The sequence below is a fragment of the Populus alba genome, chromosome 14, assembly GCF_005239225.2.
Source record: "Populus alba chromosome 14, ASM523922v2, whole genome shotgun sequence".
Taxonomy (NCBI): Eukaryota; Viridiplantae; Streptophyta; class Magnoliopsida; order Malpighiales; family Salicaceae; genus Populus; species Populus alba.
In genome coordinates, this window is record NC_133297.1 from 2,764,953 (window position 1) to 2,776,387 (window position 11,435).

The 11,435-nt window shown below is 37.0% G+C and overlaps 2 protein-coding genes across 10 annotated transcripts; both read left to right on the plus strand.

Moving 5' to 3' along the window:
• Positions 1-1,158: 1,158 nt before the first annotated feature.
• Positions 1,159-7,819, plus strand: LOC118034069 (uncharacterized). Of its 5 annotated transcripts, XM_035039243.2 has the most exons (10): positions 1,159-2,114; positions 2,436-3,593; positions 3,753-4,901; positions 5,040-5,081; positions 5,593-5,669; positions 6,279-6,363; positions 6,494-6,577; positions 6,672-6,773; positions 6,859-6,957; positions 7,276-7,819. In XM_035039243.2, exons 1-10 carry the CDS (start codon positions 1,380-1,382, stop codon positions 7,402-7,404), a joined length of 3,660 nt encoding a protein of 1,219 aa, XP_034895134.1. In that variant the 5' UTR covers positions 1,159-1,379; the 3' UTR covers positions 7,405-7,819. The 5 variants fall into 5 exon arrangements, with proteins under 5 accessions (XP_034895134.1, XP_034895135.1, XP_073260333.1 ...); XM_035039244.2 differs by lacking the exons at positions 6,279-6,363; positions 6,494-6,577; positions 6,672-6,773; positions 6,859-6,957; positions 7,276-7,819 and adding an exon at positions 6,188-6,272; XM_073404232.1 differs by lacking the exons at positions 6,279-6,363; positions 6,494-6,577; positions 6,672-6,773; positions 6,859-6,957; positions 7,276-7,819 and adding an exon at positions 6,068-6,195.
• A 718-nt stretch (positions 7,820-8,537) lies between these two features.
• On the plus strand, positions 8,538-10,966 carry LOC118034169 (probable inactive heme oxygenase 2, chloroplastic). 5 transcript variants are annotated; one of them, XM_035039384.2, is made up of 5 exons: positions 8,538-9,116; positions 9,213-9,436; positions 9,869-9,976; positions 10,083-10,199; positions 10,513-10,966. In XM_035039384.2, exons 1-4 carry the CDS (start codon positions 8,588-8,590, stop codon positions 10,173-10,175), a joined length of 954 nt encoding a protein of 317 aa, XP_034895275.1. In that variant the 5' UTR covers positions 8,538-8,587; the 3' UTR covers positions 10,176-10,199; positions 10,513-10,966. The 5 variants fall into 5 exon arrangements, with proteins under 5 accessions (XP_034895275.1, XP_034895276.1, XP_034895278.1 ...); XM_035039385.2 differs by having other exon boundaries at positions 10,555-10,966; XM_035039387.2 differs by having other exon boundaries at positions 10,596-10,966.
• Positions 10,967-11,435: the final 469 nt, after the last annotated feature.

Below are 11,435 nucleotides of genomic sequence, written 5' to 3' on the forward strand. Positions count from 1 at the left end.
CTGATACCATATCAAAAAACCATCTTAACCCAAAAACTTAAATTTTTAGATAAATTACTAAAATATAATTTATATTATTCTTTAATAATTACAAATTCAAATTTAGCGAGAATTGTTATTAATATTAGTTGAAACCGGCTGACCATGAATCCATATATACACATAAATCATGAAGATGTGAAAAACCTTCTCTTTTTTAAATGAGCTAGGAGACCATGACTGTTGTTGACTCTCAAGCCTCTTCTATGATTTTATTTCTATTTTTTGAAGTGCTAATAATTTATTTCCTCATTGCTAATTACTTTTAAGCTTTAATTAAGTTATAACACAATTTCCAATTACATAAGGTCTATATAATATCCACATCTGATCTACTCGTTAAAACAATTTGAATTGATATTGCACTTACAACTTGTTTGATGTTGTGATAATTGTTATTTTTTAAATTTTTTTATTTAAATAATATTTTTTATTTTTTAAAATTTTGTTTTTAACATCAATCAAAAATAAATTAGAAACATTTAAAAAATTAATTTTTAAAAAAAATCAAGTTTTTTATGTTGCACAATGCCTTACTCCTTGAATACACGCACGTGGATTTTCTTAGTGAAAGATGTTAGTTATCTATAGATTTATTATCCCGAGTCTAAAATTATGTGTGTCCCTTCGGTGAGTTCTTGCACAATAGCCGAGTGAACTACATAGCCCAGCCCAGTATTAAGATGGACTATAAAATTAAGTAAAAAAACAGTCAGAACTCCAAAAATATTTGGACCGAAACCTACCTGACTTTGGTTCGGAAAATAATCTGAATTACACAATGATCAAAGGCAACCACTCTTTATTAAAAAAGAGCTTTGTTTTTTTTTTTTTTCTATCATATTCAGTTCAACTGAATAATTAATACAGATGAGATTTTATATCTTAAATTTCTAGGAGTAGTCTACAACTAAATTATTGAGTTAATATTATTTTATTAAAAAAAAATTAGTGTTGGTTTGAACGGAGTTTATCATGTTAATCAAATTATTAATAACTTAATCAGATTAATAAAATTTTATTATGTTAATATTTATTATAATTTAACTAAAAAATTAGCTCGAGTAATGAATTTCTTATATTAACCTATCGGGCTGGCCGGGACTAACGTTCCTTGTTATTTTTTATTTATTTTGGTATTGAGTTGAAGAAGGTGCGCATCTCCTCTGAAAAATTCCCGTAATCACGGAAGGACTTCTGAATTCTCATTACCGCCTCCCGCCTTCCTCTCCTCCTCCGAGAAAAAAGCTCATACTCTGGTCTCAACATTTCACCGAAAAATAGACCAACAAAAGACTCGGTGTCAAAAAAAAAATTCAAATTTTGTTTCGGAATAAATTATGCTCCGTCACTGTTGCAGAAATCGAAGCTACCTCCGTCTTCCTCTCCCTCGCTCTTTCTCCTCTTGTAAAAACCCTATCGAGCCGCCAAACAATCTCAAGAGTTCCCAATATATCCTGCATAAACCACCAATACTCCACCAGAATCACCTTATTAATTCCACCGCAACCAGCACCGCCTCCTCTCTTTCTCGTAACTCCGTACTCGCTCTCTCCGCCACTCTCGTCTCCGCCGTACTCGCATCCCTCGCTTATAATAATCTCAAGTCTACAAACCCTGATCCTAACGGTAGTAATGATTACAATCCTCTGTACGCTGCAATTGAGCAGAAGATTTCGAAGTCAAATGAATCTCTTAGAAGAATCTTTTATCACGCGAGGAAAACAGGCGTTGCGGCGTCGGTTTTATGGCAATCGCTAAGCTCTGTGCTCTCTTCTGCGAATCATGAGGTGAGGGTTGGATTTGAGCTTCGTGTGGCGGCTTTGTTGGCTGATATTGCGGCGGCAAATGCGGCACGCAGGGCGGCTTTGGTTGAGGCTGGTGGTGGTGCGGTGGTGGATTGGTTGTTGGAGACGATTGCGGCTGGTGGAGACGGGTCTGGTTCCCAGGCTGAGGCGGCTAGGGCCTTAGCGTATTTGATTGCGGATCCTAACGTGTCCGCTGATGTCCTAGGGAGGCCTCATGCTGTGCCTTATTTGTTGCGGTTTATATTTTCGTGCCAGCCGAAGAAGAACGTGAGTGTTTTTCTTTGAATTGTGGTATCGGTAACTGATTAAATAGTGATTAGTGTTCAAAAATGTTACTTGTTGAATAACTTTGTAATTTATTGTCATCTGTGATTGATTAGTTGTGCTTTCGAATTTGAAGTCTATGAATGATATCTAAAGAATAGTAAATAAGGCTTTAAAGATTGATTTTTGTGTCAATCTTACCTTATTGTTTCATCTGGTTGTGTTTGTGTGCAAGTTTATTTGTGTTTTTGTTATTGGGATGTGTACTCATTCCAAGTGTTGTTTTTTTTCTCTAATTGATATATTCCATTTTTGTGGGAGCAGCAATCGAGACGTAGTTCATTCGATATCTCCGATTCCTTAAAAGGTAGGAGCATGCTTGTGGCTGCAATCATGGATATTGTCACATCCAACTGTGAGAGTTCAGAAAAGGTTTCTTTTAAGCCATCCTTGCCAGGAAATGCAGAAATGAGAGACATTGCTGCAGCCATTGAAGTTGTTGAGGAAGGTGGCTTACAGATGGACAATGGGGGTGAAAATGAAGATGATGACGATGGTGGGAGAGGAATGAAAGGTATTGGAATTAAAATTCTTGAAGGTACAACGGTTTTAGGTCTTTCAAGGACTAGTGGGCTTGTGGAGTTGGAGAATTCTGATGCTGGTCATGTTGAATCATTTAGCCATACTCCTAAAACGGTTGCCTTGCTGCATAAGCATGACCGTTTGCTAGCAAAAGAAAATCTGTCTTCTGCTGTTGTTCCTGGACTCTGGGATGATCTGCAGTGTCAGCATGTTGCTGTGCCCTTTGCAGCATGGGCATTGGCCAATTGGGCAATGGCATCTGAGATAAATAGATATCATATTCAAGAACTGGATCGAGATGGACAAGCTGTCATGACTGCTTTAATGGCACCTGAGAGATCTGTTAAATGGCATGGGAGCCTGGTGGCCCAGTTGCTGTTGAAGGATCGTAATCTTCCCTTGAATGATTCTGTTTCTGATTGGAGTTCCAGTCTTCTGGCTACTATTTCACAGGCAAGCAAAAATGATGACATCCCTTTGGCTCAGATGGCTTTGTCTGCTTTTTTGCTTTCTGTTGAGAGAAGTCCAGATGCAAGGAAGATAGTGATGGAGAAAGGTCTTCAGCTTATGAGAGACACAGCTAAGAAGACAACAAAACACAAGCAGGTACAAGAAGCATTAGCAAAGGCATTGGAGTTACTTTCAACCGGTGATGTTCACTTATCTCTTGAAGATAGTCAGAAGTGGTCTGGCATTCTGCTACTTTGGGTTTTTGCAAAAATTTCCTCCAGTGCTACCCGATCTTCTGCTATAAAAATTCTCTCTTGCATTTTTGAAGAACATGGACCATCTACCCTTACAATTTCTCAAGGCTGGTTAGCTATTTTGCTAAATGAAGTTTTAGTTTCAAGCAAGGCGTCATTTGAAGGAGGAACTCAACCTAAAGGGGACAAAGTGAAGGTATGGAGATGCTCTTTTCCCCCTCCTTTCATCGAATCTAATAGAAGTTGAATTTCTCTGTTTTAATTGAACCTTTTTTCTCTCGTCTTGTAGAATGTTTTTATTTTTATTTTACCATGTTTGTGCATTGGTATTTATAAAGCTAATGAACTTTTGCAGACTCAAATTGATCAGTCCAACATTCTTTTTGCTACACAGACTGCTAACCAGTTGGCAGGTGCAGTTGTGAATCTAGCTAGGAATCAGCTAGGAACAGACATTGATTCCTTTGATACTTTCCCTCTGGCAGATCTTCTTTCCATGGAACCTTTTATAGGACCACTTAAGAACATAAAGAAAGACGCACCTAAATCTAAGGCAGCAGATTCTGCTTTGGCAACTCTTAAGGGGATCAAAGCACTGACTGAACTTTGTGCCAAGGATTCTTTATGTCAAGAAAAAATATCTGAATTCGGTGTTTTGTGTTTGGTTAGACGCCTTCTGTTGAGTGATGATTATGAGAAACTTTCTGCAATGGAAGCTTATGATGCTTCTAGGGCCCCTGAGTCGCAAGAACGGGGTGTGAATGCTGCTGGCGAGTCATCTAATGCAAATGGTAATGATCCTTCTAGTGTTCGAGTTCCACCTACAGCTCACATTCGAAAGCATGCAGCTAGACTCTTGAATATTATTTCACTACTTCCAAAAGTCCAAAAGGTTATCCTAGCAGACAAGGCTTGGTATGAATGGCTTGAAGATTGTGCTAATGGGAGGATTGCAGGTTGTAGTAACCTTAAGATACGAAGTTATGCTAGGGCAACACTCTTAAATGTGTTGTGCAACCAATATAATGGTAGCGAATCAACTAATAGCAATGCTAGTGAGACTGAAGCTGGAAATGGAAGAGGTGATTGTGCTCGTTATGGCGATATGATATTTTTGATTAATCCAGATTTGCCACACTGGAAGTATTGTGAAAAAATAGATAGCATGACGATTCAAAAAAATAAGTCGTCTTCAATTGAGGATTCTATCGCCAGTGATGGTTCAACTGGAACTAGTGCTTCAGATGCTCATAATAGGTCATATGATTGCAATGATTTGCTGAAGGACTCTGATTCAAAGGTTCCAGAGATAGATGTTGTCTTTGTCCATGGTTTGCGTGGTGGGCCTTATAAAACTTGGCGAATATCTGAGGATAAACTTTCAACGAAGTCTGGCTTGGTTGAGAAGATTGATGAGGAAGCGGGGAAGTTAGGGACATTTTGGCCTGGTGAATGGCTTTCAGCGGACTTTCCTCAAGCTCGTCTTTTTACCCTCAAATACAAGGTTTGTTTTAACTTCAATACTTGCATGAGAAGTGCTTGATTTAAAAAGAATGATATTCATTCTTTTAAGCCTCTCTACTGGTTTTGTCTCTATCACAAGCCTCATTAATGTCTGTCTACTGTTTGAATGGCAATGCAGACAAATCTCACTCAATGGTCCGGAGCTAGCCTACCTCTTCAGGTTTGTAATTTTTTGGTTGATATTGTGGTTGGATTGGTGCTTGACTTCATGTTGGGGCTTGCTGTTTTTTCATTTTGGGGAGTTTAATTATCAACAATTAAAAAATATGAATTAAACTACCCTAGCTAATGATTGTGACTAGTCTATTGATGGTTTTAAAATGATGCCGGTCAAACTTTTAATTTTGGGAACTTTTTAAATTTTTGCAATTCAATCATCTTGTTTACTTAAAGTAATAGATTTGACAAGTTAAGTGGGCGATACATAAGACTGGGGGTTTACATGCATATCAAGGTTAATGCTTGCATTGCTCATAGACATTTGAATTTCCCAAATGAGATGGATTTTTTTTTTTCTAAAAGTTGGTCTGATATTTTTATTCATTACTTGAGTGATCATATGGTATCATTATTCTCTTCCATGTTAGTGACCAATTGTTTGCTGTAAACATCATTTCCTTTCTGCTTTTAGCATGCTTCATTGTTATTCATGTTCTGATTATAACTTGCAGGAAGTCAGCTCCAAGCTGTTAGAGCAGCTTGTGGATGCTGGCATTGGAAATCGTCCTGTTGTATTTGTGACTCACAGGTAAGCTTTATCATTCATGTAATGTAGTACTTGTATTCTCTGTTATTGGAATCAGTGATGCTGATCTTGCTATTGTTATAATTTGCAGCTGTTTTGATATGACTTTATTTTGTTGATTGTGGGTATTTGCCAGCAGGCTTTTTGAGTGCACACGTAAAAGTATATTTTGCAGCAATAAATGACATGCTGGAACTGCTATGAATATCGTTGAGAGGACTTGTGTTATTTGAAATAGATATTTTCTTGAAAACCATTGATATAATGCGATGTGTCAGTATAAACTTGGGTCTCCAACCATTGTATTCTTCTGACACGTAATAAACATCAAGGGCGTGTAATTTGGACCCATTGTGGTTTCATGTCTTACTGTAATCCTTATTCTATGTCTGCATGCACAGCATGCTGTGATGCATTGATACAGGTTGTAATAAATGAACTCAGATAGCTCACTTTTGCAATTGAAAATGACACGGGACTTTCAAAGAAACATGGTTTCCAAGTTTGTTAGTTCATTTCAGAATTCCACATCCATGTAGCTGGGCTGGTCTTTCAGATTTATGCTGCTTACTCAGAGCATCCTCTTGTTAAGTAACTGTTCACTGCTTGCAGCATGGGAGGCCTGCTCGTCAAACAGATGCTGCATAAAGCCAAGTCAGAAAATATTCATAATCTTGTGAACAACACTGCTGGACTTGTAAGTTTTTGATAGATGTTACTTTAAGTTGTAATTATCAAAATTACTAGCAATTTGTTTTCTTTCATTAACTTTATCAGGTTGGGCCCTCAAGGAGTTTAATGTGGTGTTTTTTTTTTCCTGATTTCAGGTGTTTTACAGCTGTCCCCATTTTGGCAGCAAACTGGCAGACATGCCTTGGAGAATGGGGCTAGTGCTTCGTCCTGCTCCAACTGTCTGTACACAACTGAGTACACATTGTTGGTTCACATACTAAATTTGTTATTGTTCATCTCTTGACTGATAAATTTTGATTTGCTTGTTCATAGATAGGGGAGCTAAGAAGTGGTTCTCCAAGACTCGTAGAACTTAATGATTTTATCCGCCAGCTTCATAAGAAAGGACTGGTTGAAGTCGTCAGTTTCTGTGAGGTAATAAATCTGTACTTCTCTTTCTTGTTTGATACTTGTGCTCTCCTTTTGTAGAGCGTGATGGATTGCTGGCACTGATTTGCAGACCAAGGTAACTCCAATTGTTGAAGGATATGGGGGATGGGCCTGGAGGATGGAAATTGTACCAATCGAATCAGCTTACCCTGGATTTGGTGAACTTGTTGTAAGTGCTACTGTTTAAACTTTTCGTTTTTAGTGTTTATCTTTATACCTTTTAAGATGGTGGATGAGTTTATTGGATTTTATGACTTCTGGAAGGGTAGGGGTTGGGTTCACCAAATCATTGCAATTTTATTTTTTTTCTCACGACATGCATGGAGGCCTAAATGCTTCCATGCTCCTCAGAGTCTTACTATTTTTTGTTTCTCAAAGTTGTTTGACCCAGGCTTTTTCAGAGACCAAAGCATGATGTGAACATGTTATACGTATTGGATTTCTGTAGAATTTTGCATTTGACTCTTTTTCCAATATACCGAAACAGGTTCTAGACTCGACCGACCATATAAATTCATGCAAGCCAGTGTGCCGTACTGATCCTTCGTATACCGAGACATTAAAGTTTTTACAGAAGCTGAAAGCCCATTATTCAGGAAGAGATGTTTCACCGTGAAATTGTTGTCAATAGCTACATTAAATCTCGAACTGTTAAGCTGTGGGAAACAAATTTTGAGCTTGAACAGAGACCATTTCCAACCTCGTTGGGCTGGGATTCGAATTCTAACTTTAATAGCCTGTAGACCGGATAAGATGAAGCTTGCGGACCTCACAGGATGAAGCTTACAGGTGTTAAATTTGCCCTCAAACCATCATCACAAGGAAGTTATTTTTACTTGTAATTTTGAACTCCCTATTTTTTAACGAATTGTACATCAATTTTGTATATCATTCATGTCCTTCCCATTTATCTGTAAATATACTATTCATGCATCTCTAAATAAACCATACATTGAATCATGGTGCATGTAAATACTTTTGAGAGGAAGAAAAGAAACATACTGAGAAATTGACAACAACTTTTATTCCCCTTCCTGTGTCTGATTTCTTGCATATTTTGATCTTCCATGGGATGTATTAATGGAAAAATTATTGCATGTGTATTCTCTTTTTATGTAAACATGAAATCCACTATAAAAGTTATTCATGAATCCTGTTTTTACGAGAGTGTAGCACCGACTGTATTGAATGATTTCTTGTAATGAATAATATAAAATATGAGTATATAAGCAAAGAGAGATGCATGGTTATGAAACTATATGCGTTTGATAGATTAATTTAGGACAATTAATAAAGGGGAGAATATATCTTGGTAAATAAAGTGATGTTATTTTAATCTTTTTTAAATATTAATTTAAGTTAAATTTAGGCTCACCTTCCTATTCGGGATTTAAGAATAGTTTGGGATTATGTTTGAAGTGGTATTTTTTTAAAAGTTTGAGTTTGTTTTATTTAAAATTATTTTTTAATATTTTAAATATTTTTAACGTGGTAATGTTAATAATAATTTTTTTAAAATAAAATATATATGTTATTTTAATATATTTATAAATAAATAAAAAACATTTTAAATTCTTAAAAAGGTTACCGGAAGTGAAATTGAAATATACCAGCTGTAAGGTTATTATTGGAGATGATTACAAGCCTGATCAGGTAAAAGAAAAAAGTCGAAGCCCATTAGATAATATGGTCTGAATATATTTATTTACGGGCCTTTAGCCCACTAAGCAAACGATAAACCTCATCATCGTTTTAGCAGCAGCACAGACGGGAGGGGAGGGGAGGTTTAAGGTTTAACCATGGCCTTGCTATCCTCGACAGCGTCGTGTAAACCACCATCAATGGAGCCTCTTGTCCATTCTTCTTCTTTTATTTCATTACTGTTTCCATCTCAGTTAAAGTTCCCAAACCTAATAAAAAACAAGAACCACAAGATAATAACGTGTTGCTCCAATTCAAATTCTTCTTTGCCAACAACAGCAACACCAAGTGTGGGCCCGCCCGTGATGAAGAAGAGAAAAAGGTATAGGAAGCCATATCCAGGAGAGAACAAAGGGATTACTGAAGAGATGAGATTTGTTGCCATGAAGCTCCGTAATATCAAAGGCAAACACGCCCACAAGACTGTTAAGAGTGATGATGATGATGATGACAGCTGCCAAGATTCAGAAAACGATAGCGTATCTGAGAAAGAAGAAGAGGGAAATGGTGATGGTGATAGTGATATTTGGATTCCCAGTATGGAAGGGTTTGTTAAGTATCTAGTTGACAGCAAGCTTGTTTTCGACACTCTTGAGCGGATTGTTGATAAATCTGATGATGTTTCTTGTGAGTTCTTCTTCTTGTGACTGAATTTCTTAGAGAATCTAACAAATTGGGAAATTTTGAAAGAATCTTTACTAAGATTTGTTTTTCCGATTGCAGATGCCTATTTTAGAAAAACTGGGTTGGAAAGATCGGAGGGTCTTGCAAAGGACCTCGAGTGGTTTAGTCAACGGAATATCGAGATTCCTGAGCCTAGTACTCCAGGAACTTCTTATGTCAAGTATTTGGAGGAGCTTGCAGAGGATAATGCCCCACTGTTCCTTTCCCATTTCTACAACATATATTTCTCACATATTGCAGGCGGTCAGGTGATATCTAGAAAGGTCTGTGTATTTGTGTGTTTGTTTATATAACAATTCCTGCTCAGGATGTAGAAACAATTTCAACATTCCGGCCTATTAACCTTTGAAATACCATATTGAATTGCTTTGAGGTATGGTTAATCTGTGCCATCGTAACAAGGTCATCTTATGCGCAAATGTTAAAATTCTTGAACCAAGTAGGATATGATGGATGCCAATTGTGATTGTATCATGGACTTTCTTTCTAAGTCAAGCTAGCTCTTTCTTTCGTGTGATGAAGTGAAAAACGTTCCACTTAAACCTTGTGCCATCTTTTAGCTGGTGTTGTCAAAACAGAATCAGTTCTATGGATGAGCTAAAGAAAAAGGGTCCGATTATAACTTGGGCCCATCTTTAGTGATTTTCCAAAATCAAATCAATCATTAATCTTGTTGTTTTGATTTATAATTTCAGGTTTCTGACAAGCTACTGCAAGGAAGAGAGCTGGAGCTCTACAGATGGGATGGAGATGCCCAGGAATTGTTGAAAGGTGTGCGTGAGAAGCTCAACATGCTTGGAGAGGTTAATAACCTGAGATCATCACCAAGCATCCATTGAATTACATTTGCTTTTATTTGACATTTCTTGATACCTATCCACTGTATGTTTGTAATGCTATGAAAAACAGCACTGGACACGAGACGAGAAGAATAAATGCTTAAAGGAAGCGGCAAAGTCATTCAGATATTTGGGGCAGATAGTACGGCTGATCATCTTGTAATGCAGCTTTGAAGGCTTGTTTGTGGTAAGGCGGCACCTTTTTTTTCATTTTTCTTCTTGATTAATCCGATGGTTCCCTTTTCCTCATAATTGCTCATGTACTGCTGGTATAACTGCCTTTGAACCAGTTCATTCCACCTATTCATTTAATTTTGAAATGTGAAAACTTATCCCATCATCTAAAACATGTTTTAATATTAAATGATCTTCCCTAAACAGGCATGTCTGAAACCATGACACCTACTATCTTGTCTTTATTTCTCTAGACACGAATTTTGTTTTGTCTAGTTTAATCTGAGTTTCATGTTTTGTTTCCCCTTCTCTTTGATTCTCATCAGTTGTAAAGAATGCCTGTTTTTCTTATGGTTGTTGCCAAATAGCATTGTTTCTGTTGTGGACCAACTCAATGTTTATCCCTAAGGTGGTCAACTTACAGAAACAAGATTCACGTCATTGAGTAAAAGGAGAAGCTTTGTTTTTGCACATGCAAGAGCATTAGTATTTGCTTATGATGGAATTGTTTTATCAAAAGGACACACGGCATGGATAGCAACGTTTTCATGGAGTATTTATACGCAATGGGTAGTGGCAGTTAAGGCTTTGCATTCAACCCATGGTAAATTGTTTTGGGAAAAGGCGCAGATGGTTACGATTGCATAGGGTTGATTGTGTTATATTACTTCAAGTGCATGTGAGCTTCTGGAGGTTAAAGTTATGGGGTGTGTATATTACAATTAAGCAATAGGAGGATGAATTTTAGCAACTTGTTAATATTTGTTTGATATTCTTGTTCTTGTGTGTCTTGTTCGGCAGTTTGGTTAGCATCTCTTGATTGTCTCGACAGCTCTATTTGATCTTCATCGGCTTAGGCATCTGGAAATCAGGTTTCTTAGTGAGACCATTTTTTTTCTTTTATTAGATGTTAAATTCTTACATGGCTTATGTTACCATTTTCATTTCTCTGTTTTTCGAATTTCCATGTTCTCATCGGTTGTCTCGATTCACATGCAGTCAAGCCCGCTCTTCCTCAAATATCCCAATAAACTATTTTATATTGGATTTCTTATCGATTTTGCTGTCAAATCTCCTGTTATTTCATTTGACATAGAAGAGAGATACTAGATCAATTTGTCTTGGGCTTCCGAAATACTTGGACAAAATTTTGCTATCCTGAAGGTTACATGATGCATCCGTTGAAGCTCCACAGACAAAATTAGTCAACAGCTTTGAGCATGTTTAGAATGCGGTTATTGTTACTTTT

Excerpts from the sequence above, each read along its gene's own strand:
- LOC118034069 (XM_035039243.2), top strand. The coding sequence starts at position 1,380 with ATGCTCCGTCACTGTTGCAGAAATCGAAGCTACCTCCGTCTTCCTCTC. Across the intron at positions 2,115-2,435 it reads CGTGCCAGCCGAAGAAGAAC|CAATCGAGACGTAGTTCATT; the intron begins GTGAGTGTTTTT and ends TTGTGGGAGCAG. Across the intron at positions 6,578-6,671 it reads TGCTTCGTCCTGCTCCAACT|ATAGGGGAGCTAAGAAGTGG; the intron begins GTCTGTACACAA and ends GCTTGTTCATAG.
- LOC118034169 (XM_035039384.2), top strand. The coding sequence starts at position 8,588 with ATGGCCTTGCTATCCTCGACAGCGTCGTGTAAACCACCATCAATGGAG. Across the intron at positions 9,117-9,212 it reads TAAATCTGATGATGTTTCTT|ATGCCTATTTTAGAAAAACT; the intron begins GTGAGTTCTTCT and ends TTCCGATTGCAG. Across the intron at positions 9,977-10,082 it reads AGCTCAACATGCTTGGAGAG|CACTGGACACGAGACGAGAA; the intron begins GTTAATAACCTG and ends TATGAAAAACAG.